At 34.3% G+C, this 19,971-nt stretch overlaps 2 protein-coding genes across 2 annotated transcripts in view; one reads left to right on the forward strand and one right to left on the reverse strand.

Moving 5' to 3' along the window:
* The window catches only part of LOC115447609 (protein Lilipod), a 31,849-nt gene that overhangs the window by 4,567 nt on the left and 7,311 nt on the right, over positions 1–19,971 (reverse strand). Inside the window, exons 5-6 of the mRNA XM_030174753.2 lie at positions 11,065–11,217; positions 3,920–4,122 (exon numbers count right to left, since the gene is read on the reverse strand). Of these exons, the coding sequence (XP_030030613.2) occupies positions 3,920–4,122; positions 11,065–11,217 (356 nt within the window). The remainder of the gene's footprint in view (positions 1–3,919; positions 4,123–11,064; positions 11,218–19,971) is intronic.
* On the forward strand, positions 13,825–19,813 carry LOC115447611 (tetratricopeptide repeat protein 12). Its single transcript, XM_030174755.2, has 3 exons — positions 13,825–14,138; positions 16,477–16,722; positions 19,033–19,813. Exons 1-3 carry the CDS (start codon positions 13,866–13,868, stop codon positions 19,246–19,248), a joined length of 735 nt encoding a protein of 244 aa, XP_030030615.2. The 5' UTR covers positions 13,825–13,865; the 3' UTR covers positions 19,249–19,813.

The following is a 19,971-nucleotide window of genomic DNA, read 5'->3' on the forward strand; positions in this document are numbered from 1 at the left end:
TTTATTTGAATTTATTAATAAATTAAACCAAATATTTTTTTTATACTATTTCACGTCCCGACAACACACACACATATTTTTTAACTGCTCAATAGTTTAACCACCTGCGGAAGTAATAAATTATGCCCGGTTTGGTTTATCAGCCAGACTCTTCAACGTTTTTTATCAATTTTTATAACAAATGCTGATAGCTTTATAAAATGCATTATATCGGTGCGACATAAAATATATTGCATCATAATTCATGTTCATACTGCATGCCGAATAATGTTTGTTATAACATAGCTTATCTGAACCGCCTTTACCATGGAGAATGGAAAATAATTCCCATAGTGGCTGGAGTGTAAATTCTTACAATATTTATAGTAAAATTTTACAAGTTTGAATTATACGGAACACTAGAACGAGCCACGAACATAACCTAGGCAAATAATAAATATATTCAGATGTAATATCATCATCAATCATTCATAATAATTAGCAACTTGAAATCGTGTGAACAAACTTGTAAACGTTTATGAGTAATTTAAAAACAAAATGGATTTGTTTTTTATCACGATTCCGATAACAAGTAGATATTATACACAATTGGTGATCGTGGTTATGACAAAAGGACGCCCTGAGTAATTAAATAGATAAGTACATATTTAAATAGCGCATTCACAATGAGTTTCTACGCTAGTACCTTAGTTTTCTCAACAGGACTCTGTATAACTCTTAATCCTTATATATATACCATTTTCAACATAATATTATATATATATATATATATATATAACGGCAGGCTTGGTGTATGCTCGTTATCGTCTTCCATAGCTTATTACTACTAAGTATCGTGGGCGTATGTGGGGATATGCCGGATCACAATAGCTGATGTCAGATTTTAGTAGTTGTAGTTTTTGTCCCAAAACAATTATAATTCCAACAACACAAACTACTACGGAACGCGAGACAGTCTCCACGCACCCACAGCACTAGTCTCCAATAATATTATTTGATCACTTGATCTAAAACCAACTGAATTACTAATTTTTCATAGGCTTGTCATTCTCTTTGACTGCTAGCTTTTCGGCCTTCTTGATGTCGTCTGACATCCTCATTGCGCTGTGTAGCGAAGATTCTGTCGAATGCCATAAGATGGCATTGGCGTTCCATTTAAAAAATCAACTCGATGACGACACGGCCATCCTGCTTGCACACGTCCACGTGTGTTAACCTGTCGACAAAAACCAACACCAAGTACCCTTGTTGCATAACACTCGGTCATACCTGACCATGATATCTCTACTAAATATCACAAAAATAGTAATAAAAACAAACTATGCAACCTTATAAACTCTAACGTACATTTCTTCTATCGAACCCATTAACTAGATACCTCAATCCTCTTTCACTCATCACAACATTGTAACGCGAAGAGCCATGTACCATCGTTATCTCTTATAACAATTCACTCTGATCATTAATAAACTTGCCAGTATTTTTAATTCTTAAAATACCCGAGTAAAAACTTCTATCGCCACGGCCTCTCTCAGCCGAAGAGTCATCACCAACTCTCTCTCTGACGCGTCTTTACGATCCACGTAAAACGCACGTGTGCATCCCTCTCAGACTACACACGGGACGGTCTCTGCAGACCACGACCTCCACTAGAGATGTACGCCCACCGCACACCCACGGACTACTTGGGTTACCCCAAGAGACACCGACTTCCAACGGGCTACGACTACGTATCATCCACTAGCAGGTCGACTATCTACGGCCGATAGAGTTCACACTCGTGTTCACACTATAATTAACTTAATTTTGCTCATCAGCATTGGGAATCTCATGAATTTCTACTTCGACTGGTACATGTCCCTCTGGCATCTTACGTAATCGATCATAAGCATATTTCTATTTAAGTTATAATTCAAAGCTTGCAACGTGTAACGAAATAATCACCACGCAAAACTTCAATCACTTTAAACGGACTTCTAAAATTTGGGTCTAATTTAGTCTGATTTCGCTCCTCGTTTTCTAATAAAACGAAATCACCTTCAGAAAACTTCGTATAAGCAGGTACTGTCTAAACTATTTTATAGAGTTGACAACAGCGAGCGTCTAAAAGTTCTTTCACGCGCTTACGAAGAACCCTACGTTAATCAAACGACATTCTATATTGTCGCTGTTGTACCCTACGGTAGGGATGTATTACCTTAATTTTAAACTTACCTATAGTCACGCGGATTGTCGGCATAACGGTTATAAAACACTGCATAACCTCTTAAAATTTTATCAAAGTTTCGATTTTTCAGTACCTATGAGACTCGTATCAACTACACTAGAATTAATTGTCTATTTGGCAATGTTACACATTGAATTTAAAACTTTAACTTTATGTAAAGTAAAATCGGTCGCAGTCATGTTTATAGAAAAGGCTAAATTTAAAATCTCCCGACCAATCATTATGCCACTTTGTAACTAATCATCTTGTAAAACGTGAAATAAGATTTCATTAGGATGATCGTTAATCATTATGTAATACAATGTTTGTTCTGTGCATAATAATCACGACTGTCTGATACCAGTCATACCAATATCACATTACTAAATCGTTTACCTGAAAATTTAGTACTAAAACTCTCTTTAATCAAAGAGCACTCAGCACCAGAACTATGATAAAAACAGTGCAACTGACCATTATACTCTAAGGTCCCATAGGAGGTTGAATTGCACACAGGTCCACCCGTCGCTGTGTACGCACCTTGCTCTTGCCGCCTCCGTCTGCTTTACTACCACCGCTCGTACAGCGCATGGCAATGTGTCCTGGTTTGCCACACTTGTAGCAAACTAGGGGCTTCGCTACCGGCTGCTGTGCTACTTGACTAGTCACCGTCGCTACTGTAAAGTCTTCCTTTACCATCAGTCGGTTTGTCACTATGCAGTTTTATGAGGGTACCCCCTAAGGTTTCCGTCGGAACAAATCGGTTAGTAAAAGTTCCTTGAACTCACTCCAAGCTATGCACTCCGTGATATACAATTTACGATAGCCATTTTGACGCTGCCCCTTTCAAGGCCTTGCTAATCATAACGATAAGTTGGCCTCCTTGCATCGGATTATCAGCAAAACATAAGTCCACTGTTGCGCACCAAGATCTCGCGTCCGTTTCCGTCTTATTCGGGTCAAACTCCGGCAAATTAACTGCATTGGTCGTCTTTTGCGTTTGTAATGCCTCAATCAATGCTCGCATGTTTGCATTTTGTTGTTCAAATATAGCACGCCAACGATCACTTTCCGAATTATTATTTTGACCCGACATTGATCCCACTTCTGATAACGGCAGGCTTGGTGTATGCTCGTTATCGTCTTCCATAGCTTATTACTACTAAGTATCGTGGGCGTATGTGGGGATATGCCGGATCACAATAGCTGATGTCAGATTTTAGTAGTTGTAGTTTTTGTCCCAAAACAATTATAATTCCAACAACACAAACTACTACGGAACGCGAGACAGTCTCCACGCACCCACAGCACTAGTCTCCAATAATATTATTTGATCACTTGATCTAAAACCAACTGAATTACTAATTTTTCATAGGCTTGTCATTCTCTTTGACTGCTAGCTTTTCGGCCTTCTTGATGTCGTCTGACATCCTCATTGCGCTGTGTAGCGAAGATTCTGTCGAATGCCATAAGATGGCATTGGCGTTCCATTTAAAAATCAACTCGATGACGACATATATATATATATATATATATATATATATATATATATATATATATATATATATATATATATATATATATATATATATATTATTATAATTTAAAGTATCAATCCTCTTTCATTATATTTAATTACTTTCCTTCACCATTCATTCGCATGACGATCTACACGCGTTATCAACTCCGTATAATGCATCAAATAAAACAAACCTTTCTCAATGCCACGACTCGCTGCAGTCGATCGTTGAGGCCCGCCTGCAGCGCCCCATTCCTCAGCCGAAGCAGTGGGATCTCCTTGCCCCTAGTGATGGACGCGTTCTTCATATCCTTAGATATCGACACGTCGGCATCGAGCGGCGCCGATATGTCGCCACGGTCCGGGTACATTGGCTCCGGTGAAATGTATCCTACACCTGGAATAAAAATCATAAATAATATCTATGAATATGTAGAAAAGACCTTTCATATACACATGCACATCGGACTGAGATAATGGCAAATAGAAAAAGCTGTTTATTATCACAAATATTATTCCTACTTTTGGCGCTATAGTAGAGTATAAGGCTATTTCAGTTTAGTTACTTGTTGCGTTTCAGTTTGACGCAATAGAGCGCTCAATAAATGGGTCCTAGTTCCAAATCAATAGAATACAAACGATCTAATCAACTTTAGACCTCAGTTTCTGTGTCATCCGAAAATCAACTTAATCGGTGTATCCTGAAGCCCTATTTCTAATTTAATGTTAATTCGAGAAGTTTCTTCTTCTTCGACTATAGGAATATATTCTAGGTTTGTGTTAATTGGTACAGGAATGTTGTAACAATATACAGCATAACTAAACCCGGCAGCGCAAATAAATCGACAGTTGGTATAAATATATTTTACGTCACGTTAAATTTAGACTTGGAAAAGTATACCGTTATTAATATTGATTTATGATAGGAAGCATGTTTTTAAAAGTTTGATGGGCGATGAAGAGAAATATGACGTTACGTAATGATATAAAAACACGCGCCAGATAAACGCCATTTAAAAATATTCAGTGTTGCGTTTAAACTTGCAAAAACATTTTCAGTTACCATAGATAACGTCCATAAATAAAATGATGCTGAATAAACTATGAAATGCATCAGTCTAAATATCGAACCAACTGCGTCATTTTAAATCGATTACCTGTCCACCGTATCACGGAGACAATGACATATTATCATACTTATATTCGTAATCTACCGTATTAACAGTTTGCATATAGAATTGGATTTTGAAAAAAAAAAATACAAATAAAAATTGTCTAATTAACACCCGAGAAATAATAACATTATTGTTTTTAAAAAAAATAAAAATATTAACACACCTGAGTAAAAAGTAACATACAATTTATAATGTCTGTGTATCGCAATTATGAGAACCAAAAACTTGTTTTCGATCATAGAGCTGAGAGAACAAATTGATTTCCTCGTGGGTTAATGCAAAAAAGGAAGACAAAATTAATATCTACTTACGTATATCCTGACGTCAATAACTAAAAAAGTCGACGTTATATGAAGGTAAATTATTACTAATTATTATTTTCCCTCGTCAAATTCTCGTATTTTTATCACTTAACAAAAAGACGATGATCGTATATCTGCATATTATATTTCAGTATTACTTAATTTACATTAATGTAGATTGGACATTAAAACGAAAAATAGTAGTCTGTAGCTTCGAAATTAAAAACCGAAATCAGGTATTTTCAACTCTAATTACAATGAAATATGTTTTTAGATATGAGACTGTCCGTTCAATGTGATGAAATATATATTATGCGTCTTTCATTGCACGAATCTAATTTGAAAAAATCCCCAACATAATAATATAAATTTCAAAACCCCTATACAATTATTGGACCTTACATACAGTAACAAATTAATAAAACACAAGCAATGTAATCTTTCAAATCCACATTTGTATATTTATATGCACATTTTATTTGTGGTCTATGCATAATTTGTATTGAACACTGTTTTTGAATATTTGTTAGTTAGTTTAGCTGTCAATTTAAATTAAGCACAGACTCCAAAGAAATATTTAATGTCCATATAATATTTTGCCGGTGTTACAATATATTTTATATCCGCCAAGATAGCGACCACCGTACACAAGGTGTTAAAACCCGCCATAGAGGCCCACGTAAGTGTGTCGCGTTTCGGGATCAGCCTGTGTATATCGGGTTCCAACAGGATGGCACAATTGTTTCGACTGCGAGGGCTAATCATCTCTCGTCAGTCGACATTCTATTGGACCCCCCTCTCCTTACCATCAGGTACAGTGGGGTAATTTTGCCGTGCCCGATTAATGAAAAATTATATACAAACATGAAAACACGAATTGGCAAAAAAGTGTAATTTAATTCAGACCATGGGGTAAAAAATTAACGCTGATCGTAAAAAAAATTACGTCGAATATAGTACAAAAACGATATAAAGATTATATCAGTTCCAATATTGTGGAGAGTTAATGTTTTTGTATTTTTGTATCGCTTTAGCCGTTTGTACAATAAAAGTACATTTTTATACTAATGTCAGCGTACGGACGTCAATGCAAATAAAGAATAACACGGTTGCCAGTCTTTTTACAGATTATTTATATATTTCAGGAAATACTTGTTATGTTAAAAAGTATAGCATATGAATTTGAAACTGAGACGGGTTTAAGAAAACATATTGAAAATCGTTATGTAAGTATATTTAAAATTTAAATCTAATTTTACCTTTATCTATCCGTCGCTAGATATATTCATTTACTAGAAAATTCTAATAGCATATGTTTGATGTACGAAGACGACCTTGGATCGGCATTTTTAAATATTTACACAGTAAGCTTAGGATACCTATCAAGTGCTAGGTCAGACTAGAAATAATTACAGAAAAACCAGCAAGTGATTAGATCACAATATGTAATGTATAATACCGTGTATATGTTGTAATACCTGTAACCGGCTTCATCTAAAACCAAAACGACAGAAAAACAAGCTGTTTTACAAGTTTCGCGAAAACATATTTTGGCATTGTAATTACAACATACATACATACATAGCATCACGCATTTTATCCCCGAAGGGGTATGCAGAGGCGCAACTAGGGCACCCAGTTTTCGCCAAGTATGTTCCGTCCCATGATGTGATAGGGGGCGAGCCTATCGCCATATCGGGCACAAATTCCAGACTCCGGGCTGATACTGAGCAGAAAAACCCAAATATCACTTTGCCCGACCCGGGATTCGAACCCAGGACCTCAAGAGCGCTATTGTACCGGACGTGCAATACAACTACGCCACCGAGGCAGCCTTGTAATTTATTTGTAATTACAAAATTTGTATTTATTTTTTTTTGTTTATTTATAATACTCTATGGTTCATATACGTCAGAAAAAACACAGTATGTTCACTTAGAAACAGAATACAAATTTGATTAACTGATATCCATGGGCAAAGTATAGTATTTGGTTAAAATCTAATTTATTACATCAAGATTATAATTAGAACTAGATTATTCAAATAATTACATAGCGATAGTAATATTTAAAACAACAGAAAAACATATTGTTGGTATTTATTGCACTCTAACGAAAAACAAAAATATTCTCTATTTTCTTGTCTCCTATATTAGCGCATCGAAGTTGGAACAAACGAGTCATGACATCTACAAACAAGGTGAACCTTCTAAAAGGAGATGCTGCAGTCTCCAATCTTTACCAGTCATCACATTAAACATTATACCTCGCCTACAAAGTATGCATTTTAGTGACTTAAAAGATCAAAGGTTGCAACTGCATTACTTTTTTTATCACCGCATCTGTTTTAGATCAACATTTCTATAATTAGATGCCAATAATAGCTTTTAAATAGATGCGTAAGATGTTCCACATTCGTTGTATAAGTACAACGCACATGTATTTATCTGACGCATTTCAGCTATAATTAAGCAGCATATTAATGATCTGGCGGTAATAAAACAATGACTGAATCGCATAACTTATGCCTGATTGTTTATAACCTACGCAGTGAAGATTTGCAAATATTTGATAACACTGCATTCTATTGGAATTCGGCACTTAGTGTCCGTTCCAAATTTAATTTACGTACTTGTTTAAAATAGCTTTAAAGCACTTTGGAAAGCTTTTAACAGATTGTGCCGAATTTAGAATCACTATAGTTATTATTATATTATTATGACCATCTACTTCTTTTTCGTAAAAACAGTATTTATAAAAGATTTACTGCTTTTGTAATATGTGTAATTATCACATGGAAATTGAATAAATTATTGTCTATCGTTTAAGATCTCAAATTTGCACAAACAAATTCTAAATTTAAATAAACATACCATTTGTCAAATTCCTTTTTATTCAATGGTAAATTCGATACCATGAGAACTATGAACTCATACGAAGTTTAAATCATTCTATTTGTCTAATAGTAAATCATTCAATTTGTATGTCGGTCCGTCGGGTAGTTGATTCGTGTTATCCCGGTCACGTCGTGTCTAGGAAGCGAAAAGTGGCTGTACCCTTGACAAATTAGCCGTGATAAAACATACGTTACGAACTTCAATTAGCTTTGTTATAGTTTATGTCGGCTACAAAATTCTTTAGCCGATAAGCACTTGAGCATTTGTATACATTTATATTGCATATCATTAGTTGTCGATGTCATTGTCCTAATATATTTGGTTAAGGATAGTGTAATAATATTTAATTTGTTTACTGGGGAAATTACATATAGATATTTTCTTAAGGAAACTAGCGCATTGTTTAGGGTAAAAGTTATTATTGTTGTATGGACTTTAGGAGGAGATGCACGGACGCAACAGTTTTGTGGCATATACACTGTGAAATGAATGAAAAAATATCGATATTATAAAAAAAATATTAAACAACCAAAGGAAAGAAAATGTATTGCAGGAATTTCAATTTGACAGCTTCTAAAAAAAGTGTGTGCACGTCATTTTGCTGAGGGCACCCACTTAATAACATACCAGTCAGTTTTGTAAAAATACCTGTACCAGTTGCCGGTAAATTATATGATAGCACAAATATTTTCTGGTAATGCTAAAACTATTTAGAGGCGTTGACCATGGCTCACTTTGAGAAAAAAAACAATTTTCAACAAAAATATTTTCCTATAATTTGTGCTCACAAAAATTATTGAAACAGCTGTTCGAACCTATTTACCTTGCGAAATACTGCCCATTAGTTTTACTATTTTATTGCTTTAGGTTATTAGAACTATAAATTTATCATTCGCATGTTTTTTCCGTTATTACTACCTATTTATTGTGCTTTTTTTAACTTTGTCGGTATATTTTTATCAAACCAAAATAATTACCCACAAAAAAGTGTAAGCGGTGAGTTTTTGTTCATTTGATTACATTTCCACGCATACGACGCAAGATAGTTTTATCGCGTGGAACTAATAAAATGTTATTAAAACAAATTGGCAGTCACACCAAAACCCAGTAAAGGTCATAACCATTACTCATAATGTAAGTCTTTAAACATGGTAAAATAAAAAACAGAGTAAAAAACAAAATTAATACTTTCAATCTAATAACTGATACGCAAATCTAAATTATAAAAAAAACATTAAAGACTCCTCAACAAGCAATTCAGCCAATTAACAAAGTAACAAAACTTTAAAATTTGCTAAGTATTTAAATCATCTATGAACATCGATAAATATATTGACGGTGCGCGTGCGCATCCTACCTTAAATAACAATCCAAATCACAAACTCAAATACTGCATTCTAAAGGCCACTCTAACCAGGACGATGCTCAATGAATACATTTTCATATGAATAATATATTATGTCCTATTATGTGCTGTATTGTAATATATGTAAAAACATTATTTAGTTTGTATTGAATTTTAAAATCATTCTCCAGATTTGAGTTTTTGCCTCACGTACACATTTGACCAGTTACTACGCGTTTATATAGGCACTATTGAGATATTTTTATAACATACAACCATGAGTTTTACGTAACTAACGTTAAAAAAAGCTATTGCATTTTAAAATTCTAAAGTTACCATATACAGTAGATGTTTATATTGATCTCTGAGCACCAACATGAGCTAAATATACGATAGCTCAATACACCAACCTTGGAAATTTTTCATATATTAATTTATTCTCAATAAATACACTGGCACGGTTATTATTAAGGACAAGGTGTGTCAACCTCTTCAATCCTGGTCCAATTATTATTAGGACAAACTAAATATGTAAATCTTTATTATCTGTATCTCATCTCTTACTAATATTATGAATGCGAATTTTAGTCAAAATATTTGGATATTTGTCAGGAGCAAACACAAACATTTGAACTGATTTGCATGAAATTTTACACATAGGCTTCTTTTATCACGGTACGTTGCTGCTGTGGGATTAATTTGATTTTAAAGAGACTGCGCTGGCGTCGTTCTAATTACAGTACAGTACAGTAACGATTTAGGAATTTTTGAAGCAGGAAAGGCTTTAAACGCGGGCGAAGCCACGACAAAACCGAGTGTTATATATTGTTTGGTAGATTCGTTTAATGTAATAACTAGAGATTAAGTTAAGAACAAATATTCAAATATAGCAAACTGTACGCATCTCTCACAATAAACACAAATCTCTCCGTGGCTGTTAAATTTCTTTTAAATTGTTTCCATTGCTGGAACTACTATGTTACTTATTTTTACTGGACTTATTCTATTGACTATCGTTCGTAAAAACCAGTTTATAATAAAAAAAATAACTATTACTCACAGCCTAAAAAAATCACAACAGAATATATCATAAAACTGAGATAAACTGTGATTGTATATCTCGTGAGTTAATATCACAGCAATATTAAATAGCGTATATTTTTATCGCGAAAATATTTATATAATTGGAGGGATCATGCACAAAGAGCAGACACTTGTATGTGGTTATTGTACCAAAGACCAGATTCTAGTGGATAAGTTTGAACATGATTCGATTTTAGTGTAAACACTATGCTTTTTAACGTAGTCTAGTAAATAAATGTTTATAAACTTATTAATAAATAAGTCAAAGCCATTTAAAGGGATGATTAAGTGCCTCAGTACCAGATTCATCAATCTTAGTTTTAAGTAAATTTCTACATTCACACCAAGCTAATACGCAATTATCGCTTAGTCCAATTATAATTATAGGAGTTCCAATAAAAGCTTCTCACAGCTACTTTCGGGTAGAAAACGAAAATGAGCCAATTAGAATCAAATTTATTTGAATTAGTTTATTCTTACTATTGATCCGTGGTTAAAGATAGGGATTATTTATTGTTCGTATGTCTGTCAGCTTACCAGTAGAGACTGCGTTGTTGATGCGGCGCCGTATGGTCTCCTCCTCAAACGAGTACATATAGTACTCCTCGTTGAGATCCCTCAGGAACTGTGGCTTCACCAGCACGCCGCCCACTACGCCGAACAGTCGAACGAAGCCCAGCGGCGTGAACACTGAGGGACAAACAGAGATACCGAATATAAATGCTAGTACCAGTATTCATTTTTACTTAATTAAAGTACTTCAAACCCATATTGACACAGAGCCAGGTTCTTTCAAACTCTGCATGTTATCTGAAAAGTAAGGCACCATTTCGCGACCATCGCACAAACACTCCTATCAACTTATGGTAGGATATAAAGTTATTAATGATTGTATCATAAAATAGTTCCGGGAACATATTTTAAGGATATTTAACGGCCAAGTATTTTTTTGATTAAGACTTAGACCTGGTAGAGATCCTTCGAAAATTAGAAGCTTGGCTCTACTTGGGATCTAAAAACACACCTAAACCTTATAAACTTGTAAAGCTTGATGCTCTACTTTTAATATATAACTTTACATTTGAACTTTTAATATATACCAACTCTATTACTATATCTATACTATTATATAAAGCTGAAGAGTTTGTTTGTTTGTTTGTTTGTTTGTTTGAACGCGCTAATCTCAGGAACTACCAGTCCAAATTGAAAAATTCTTTTTGCGTTGGATAGCCCTTTGTTCGTGGAGTGCTATAGGCTATATATCATCACGCTATACCCAATAGGAGCGGGGCAGTAATGGCTAATCTCAGGAACTACCGGTCCAAACTGAAAAATTCTTTTTGTGTTGGATAGCCCTTTGTTCGTGGAGTGCTATAGGCTATATATCATCACGCTATGGCCAATAGGAGCGGAGCAGTAATGACTAATCTCAAGAACTACCGGTTCGAACTGAAAAATTCTTTTTGTGTTGGATAGCTCTTTATTAGTGTAGTGCTATAGGCTATATATCATCACGCTATGACCAATAGGAGCGGAGCAGTAATGGCAAATCTCAGGAACTACCGGTTCAAACTGAAAAAATATTTTTGTGTTGGATAGTTCTTTGTTCGTGGAGTACTATGGGGTATATATCAATCACGCTATGACCAATAGGAGCGAAGCAGTAATGGCTAATCTCAGGAACTATCAGATCGAACTGAAAAAAATATTTTTGTGTTGGATAGCACTTTGTTCCTGGAGTGCTATAGGCTATATATCATCACGCTATGACTAATAGGAGCGGAGCAGTAATGGCTAATCTCAGGAACTACCGTGTTTGAACTGAAAAAATATTTTTGTGTTGGATAGCCCTTTGTTCCTGGAGTGCTATAGGCTATATATCATCACGCTATGACCAATCGGAGCGGAGCAGTAATGAAACATGTTGCGAAAACGGGGAAAAATTATTAGTTTTGAGAGCTTCCGTTGCGTGCGCTGCGTAAACGGTTAAAGTTATGCAACAATGATGTATGACGGGATTATTCGTCTTAAAAAGTTCTAAAAAATATATTATAAAACAAAGTCCCCAGCTGCATCTGTCTGCCTGAACGTGTTAAACTCAAAAACTACCCAACGTATTAAGATGAAATTTGGTATGGAGACAGTTTGAGAGGCTCCCGGGAAACTACTACTTTTATAACGGAAAACTTTAGCCTAAAAAACTTTATAACGCGGGCGGAGCCGCGGGCAAAAGCTAGTTAATATATATAGTAATAGAGTTGATAATGAATGATCGATTTATTATCCTTTAATAATTGCTTTGCCTGCGGGCCCGCCAGTGTAATTGGCCCTTAGTGGAATATTTCCACGTAATATACAATTTGATTTCGTATTGTATGTGTTATTTAACATTCATAGGTGCATATTCGGATGTAATGTTACAAACAGTATTTATAACACAACACAATACTCGTATTGCGCCTAAATTAATACAACATGCCAAGTACAGACTTCATTTATAAAGTACTATCTTAGTTAAGAACTTTCGAGAATTAACATTTTTAAGCAGACCTAAATAATGGACATGAATACACTCTATGTGATGTATACCTAACTGAGAGCGCTGTTGATAAACCGAGAAAGACAAAGACCGCCGCATAAGTAAACATTAAACAGCGTGTACATAAATAAAATGATAATGAACTGTGTACGTCCACACGTATTTATAAATCTTTTATTATTGTTCATTACAACGCATAAAACAATACAAAATTAGGAGTAATTCACGCAAGTCACTCGTTGTTCGAATGATGTAAATATAGTAAAAACATTTGTAAAAAAAATGCAATTACGTACACCCGGGACACGATTCGTACTTGAAAAACTTCGTACGTGTTTCCATCTGCTATTTCTAAAATGCGTGTAAATTATTTTTAAACAGCATTGAACTAGACAACTATTGTTTGCGAAGTTTCAATTGCTCCGTATTTAAAAATGTTTTGAAAAAAAAACGAGCAAAAATAAACGTATGCTTTTTTTTTTTCATTTCACATATTGCTAAATTATTTTTGTGTATCCAAACATTATCTGTAAATATTGGGGAGAACGACTACCAACGAATAGAGAACGACTATTTTATATCAAAAGTATTTAATGTCCAATAATTTTTATATAAAAACGAAATACAAACTCAAAAATAAAACACTGGCTAAATATAACGAGAAATTTAAACAGGTCGTCGACTGTTGTCTCTTTATCTTAACAACCGTTGCTAGGAGCGCCGTTACGTCAATTTGACTAATAACGCCGCAGTCGTACACAAAACAAAGCATCGAAGCAATATTAGAACGATTTTAAAAATGAGCCTGATGAAAAATCCCGCTTTAAAAGATCATAAAAGAATGGAACTGAATGAAGAATGGAACAACTTCACGAAACGGATTGGAGAAGTATCCAATATAGTAAGGGACATGGCAAGTGGTGACAAGGAGAGAGCTGATGCAGCACAAGCGTTGGCCGATCAGTATCTCAGCGGAAAAGTCATAGTGGACGAGGATATGAAGATGAATGTTAAAGAAAACCGTACTGTAATCAATTATAAAGGTTTTCAGTCTCTAGATAACAAAAATACGGTAAGAAAGTATCAAACATCTCATTCTGTTGTACCAAATAATCCGCGGAATACACTTCCGCATGCCACGTGTTTGGGGACACAAAAATATAATATTTTTATAAAATAAGGCACGCTGCGCATCTTAAATGTATGCTTACTAATAAAGAAAAATCAACATAGCCAACGACTCGTCTGTATTAGTAACATTTAAAATTGAAACTGGGTTATCATTATGTTCACGTGCATGGGTGGAGCGCGTTGCGACACACTAATGAATGGCGGTGCGCGTTAGCGCGGCGTCTGTTTCCTAGGCTATTCACGTTTTAGTACAAGCTAACATCGCACATCACTGAGCTCACTTCTAAAACTAGTGTAATAATGATTTGTTACCATTATAAGATAATCAAACGAAATCAAAGGATATAATGACCTTTACACAACGGTACAACACATAAAACAAGTTTTGGCATTGACTCCCTCTGAATTCATACGCTACTCTTGACTTAACATCATGAACATATTTACAAAACTCGTCGTATGTGTCCGAATAATAGAAATTTCATTATAAATTTGTTGCAAGTTTTTCAATTATATTCTATAAAACTGACGACAACGTAAGTATGTAAAAATTTAAACCTTGTCGACGAGTGTCCTCAATACTGAAATAACTTATTTATGTTATACGACAGCTCGCTATAAGTAAGGATGGTGATATTATATTCATCACATGACTTAACAACTTCGATTGTCTTTGCAATAAAACCATACTTTAGATCGTTTACCTTAAATTACGAATTCTTGCTTAGTGGATACAATATAGATAGCAATACGAAAATGTATTTAGTATTTATACACATTTATGATTTAAATGTTTGCAGCTGATACGTACACATACTCGTATGTACTATAATATATGATAAGGTCACGCTGTAGTGTTGTTTACACAGTTAATGTGCTCGGGACTGTCACCACCACTACGAGTCTGAGGTTTCTGAGTGCTGTTATAGTATGTCAGAACCTAGTTCCTCACTGGTAGATCTCCGTGAAATGTAACAGTCTGAATCCAGTTCAATAGCTTTGAGTCTACTATTTTTTGCCAGGAACGCAATTGCATTCCTATTCGTCTATGATTCTTCTAGATAATAATTAATTATCTTTGATGTAAGATATCGATCAAAGATATCGTAATTGAACGAATGTAACCATTCCATAAAGTTTGCGACGAACAAAATGCACAAGCCCGCATTATTGGCATTAGGATACCGATGATGCCAAAACTATTATAAATAACGTCGTACATACTTAAAGTGATGTCATTATTTGTGTCACGGCGCACGCATGTTTAATTGTTTTATGTACACAATCGTGCGCCGAACGCCACAGACTATCTATTTTATAAGAGAAAGCAATTTGGCTCGCGTTTCTCTATAAATAAACATACACCTCATGTGGATGCTGCTGTCCGCACTATTTGCGGATAGAAAATATTCTAGCGGCATGTTCGCAAGGTAAACGTTCACGCGCCGCGGCAGTTAGCTCACTGAACCGTACGAGTACAATTGAACGATCTGATAACTACAAATACATGACTTGATATCAAATAATTTGTTTTTAGTTTACTATCATATAAATGTTGACCGCGTCGTAACCAAAATAGCGTTGTAATGTATAGCCAGAAAAAGGCAAAAGAATAAAGGAGTTCAAAATTGTATTTTCAAACATTACTCAACATTGTGACTGCAAACATCAACATACGCCGATAGCCACGAGTTAACTACGTTCCCTAAGTCTACGTTCAATTAGTGTCTAGTTTATACAGCCGTTTTGTCTTCACGATTCGTCGCGAAAAATACAATATTATGATGCATGGAACTTGTACACGCAACTGAAAACAATCTATCAAATTTATATCAATGAATGGTTTTGACTCCTAACTACTATCGACATATTATCTATCTATTGTAAATAAATATATAGATAGTGATATACAATACTTTTGAGGAAAATATGTGTCATAAAATAATAAAAACTATAGCGACACATAATTTAAAATCAAATACTTTGATACATACTTTGAAATAACATATTTTGTAAAATATATATATAGTACTTTTGATTTTATTTTAGTTAATGACCTAACTTTGCTGGCGATCTCTGTTAATGAAAGCCAAGGCTATATTCATTCTTAAAAATCATCTACGGTGTGCTATTGAGACATGGAATGTGCAAAACATCTTGTGCAGTCATTTTAAATCGTAACTTATAGTGACTTCTCACTGAATACTAATTTACCTTCTCGTGATTTCTAAATTCGATTTAATGAGTACGTACAATTCTTTATTAATTCATATTTCTAGGATGAAATAGACAAAGATGCATGGATGGCTGAGGTCAGTAAAGACGCGGAGAAACGAGCGCTTGACCGCAAGATACGACGTGAAAAGGCAGACACGCTAAAAACACAAGCCACCAAGGCGTTTCGAAGAGGCGAATACGACCGCGCTCTATCCTACTACAACAGAGCCATAGAGCAAGTCAGAGACAACTCTATGCTGTACTGCGATAGAGCCCTCACCAACATCAAACTTGGGAATTTTGATAAGGTAAAAACATGCGTTACTAATGATTTTTTATCCTTCGGTGGAACATAAAATATTTTGTAGGAAATTGGACAGGAATAAAAATAAATTAAAGCTAATATCACATAATCAACTCTAACTATGTATAATTGAGGAAGAGATACACGCACATGACCTTAAAGACCACAACAAAATGATTGCTAAGTGGAAAGGTAACAGACACAATGACATGTTTAGCGTCTACCTCGAACCTGTTACACACAAACAAAATTTACCGAGAATACAAAAGAGACAACATGTTAACAAAAAGTAAATATTCAAAAAGTGGTACAGAGTGTATTTGTAAAAAAAAATCTACATTCTCACACTATATTCCTAAATGAGTTCGCGTGCTTGTTAAATCATATCGATTTTTGTACATTTATATGGTTTCTTGTCATAATCGAATGTTAATTTGAACACGCAACATTAAATAAATACAATTTATCGATACTTGTGCAAATAAAAAAACATGTAAATCACTATCAATACAAATATTACCGTTACATTAACTCTACATAAGAAATCAATACCGTTTTTAGCGACATCGCTTCATAAATATAGATAGTGCAAGCGTAAGTCATTTCTTCATAGTTGTAAAAAACTACGCGTATATATGCCACTGAAATTAATACGACAAAAGAAATGAGAGAGTTTAAATGTACAGTTATGTTACTAATATTACAACGGTCAATTTGTCAAGACGTTATATCATTGTTAGTAGCAAACATGAACCACTGAATAGATATGGACCTATGACTCACTGATAGACTGATATAAAATAATATAATAGGCTCTGTTGTATCAAGAGCTGCAGTATTATATTCTCTAAAACACGTGTAGATGTCATGCGAGGAACCAAAGCAAAAGCTAGTTATGAATTGCTGTAAATTAAAATTTATAGCCACGTATTCCGATACTAAATTAAAATAAATAACTATTGTTATAAACAGCAGTTTTTGCGAGTAAATTTATAAAAAAATAATATAAGCAGGGACGCACGTTAATTAAGATGACCGACTTAGTTAATTTAACAATCAGTGTCTTGATTGATTGAAGTCTACCACAGTACCACCCATTAACCTTGCCAGAATGACATCTTAAGTAATAAAGACTCATAAGTCAATATTTACCACCTCACACGCCGAATGTGCGTCGGAAACAATAATATTTACAGTAATATTGTAATCAATCATCCATTTTATAATAAGTGCAATATATATGGACATTGAATTCACGATATAAATAAAGATATTAATAGTTTTTACCAATGCGTATGTAAGATTCAAAGAAAAGTTTAAATGAAATGTAATTATTTAATTACGATTGATCCATCTACGGAAATAATTTTAATTAATATAAAAAGCCTCTAACTGTATACTTAAATAAATGTTTGAAGGTAAACCGCATTTATTAAGTAACTGAATAAAAAAATCAAACATAAAAATTATCATCCAAAGATATAAATGTAAATTAATCATCTGTATTTTAACGTAATAATTAAGTTTACCACCATAACATAATTATACTGACTGATTTCCATAATCATAATGATACGGCAGGCGAATGCTAATGATAGCCCTCCATTACAATACTTCCATTATGTACCCAACCGTGATGCTGTGGATAGTCAATCTCGCGTCTATAGTACATTGTCTATGAATAAACGAACAAGGGGTAAGTGACAGCCAGTACCAATACACTCGTATATATAGGCGGTCCCTTCCTTTTCTAGGGGTAGGCAGAGGTATATAGCACACAGATTTCGCCGGCTGTATGTAGACGAATGTAGTAGGGGGTGAGTCTATTGCCATGTATCGGACACGGTCAGGACAGATAATGATCAGAAAAACTCCATATAATTTTTACTAACCTAGGATTCAATCCAGAGACCTCGACGTGATAGTCTTACAGCATACGCAAAACAAATACGCTATCGAAGATCATTATGTGTTTAGTCTTGTATGTTACGGAGAGCAACAAGGTCAGGTAGAAATAAATCTTCAATAGCAAGTACGAATTACACAAGTACATCTAACAAACAGAAATAGGCCTTGCATTCTGCGTACTATCCGGTCGCGAGCTTTATTTACGCTTTGTATCAAACCTGTATTTCTAAGCCAAAATAACCGACAGTTAACGTATAGTGTTCAATTGGCTGCATTGTAACATCGCGTATTGCCTACAAATATTTACAGTTATAGAAACACGTTATGTTCTTGGAAATATTTAACGCTTTTAGTCTACACTTTCTTTTTTTATACCTTTGTTAATAACTCCTATAATTGATTTCAGATTTTCGCCGACTGCGACATGGCGCTACGGCTCAATGAGAATAGTTTTAAAGCTCACCTATACAAGGCGAAAGCGTATAAAGAGCTGGAAGAAACTGATAAATTGGTTGAATGTAGAAAAGAATTGGATGAGAAATTCTCCCAACATGCTGATTTAATCAAATACTTTTTAGACAAAAAGGAAGGCTACGGCGATGACGACCAAGATAAAGATTAATATTAACGTTTTCAATGATTTTTAATGCTATATTTGATTTACTTTTAAATATGTTAAACGTAGAACTAGAATTTATAGTGCGTGTATGTTACGCGAAACGACGTTCATACACATGTTTGTTTTCGTTCGTCTTGGCTTTGTTGGAACGTGTACAATCAATATGCAAATATTGACAGAGCGGAACCAACGACGGAATAATGAATTTAACTCAAATTTATTTTTGTGATTTCAAATCATACGCGTGTTAAGTACCTACATAAAATAAATATCCTTATGTATTTTTATCTTTATCTGTTAATATACTGTTATTGACAGGCGCATGTTTTCGTAATCTTGTTTTAATATTAATTATTATCCTTAACATATACCTACTTGTAACTCGCGTGGACATTATCAAAAGTAATGTCGTAATTTTAGTAATGAAATATAACCTTATAGATAATAACTAGTTTACAGCACAACCCTCAGATTTATTCTTTATTGGGTTAGACATAAGTCATAATGCTGTATTTTGTAATCCTTCTTTCTACTTTGTGTTATAACAATAAACAAATTACGAAGCCGCCTTTACAATGGTATAATAAATGACCAACACATAATACAATCCGTTACCTTGGATCGAGTTTTTACCAAATATTTTCCAAGCATATTTAAATTATCCTCAATCCACAAGTAACACATCAATCCGACTTCAATCATACCTAGATCACGGACTGAACTGCT

Source organism: Manduca sexta, chromosome 20 (genome assembly GCF_014839805.1).
Source record: "Manduca sexta isolate Smith_Timp_Sample1 chromosome 20, JHU_Msex_v1.0, whole genome shotgun sequence".
NCBI lineage: Eukaryota > Metazoa > Arthropoda > Insecta > Lepidoptera > Sphingidae > Manduca > Manduca sexta.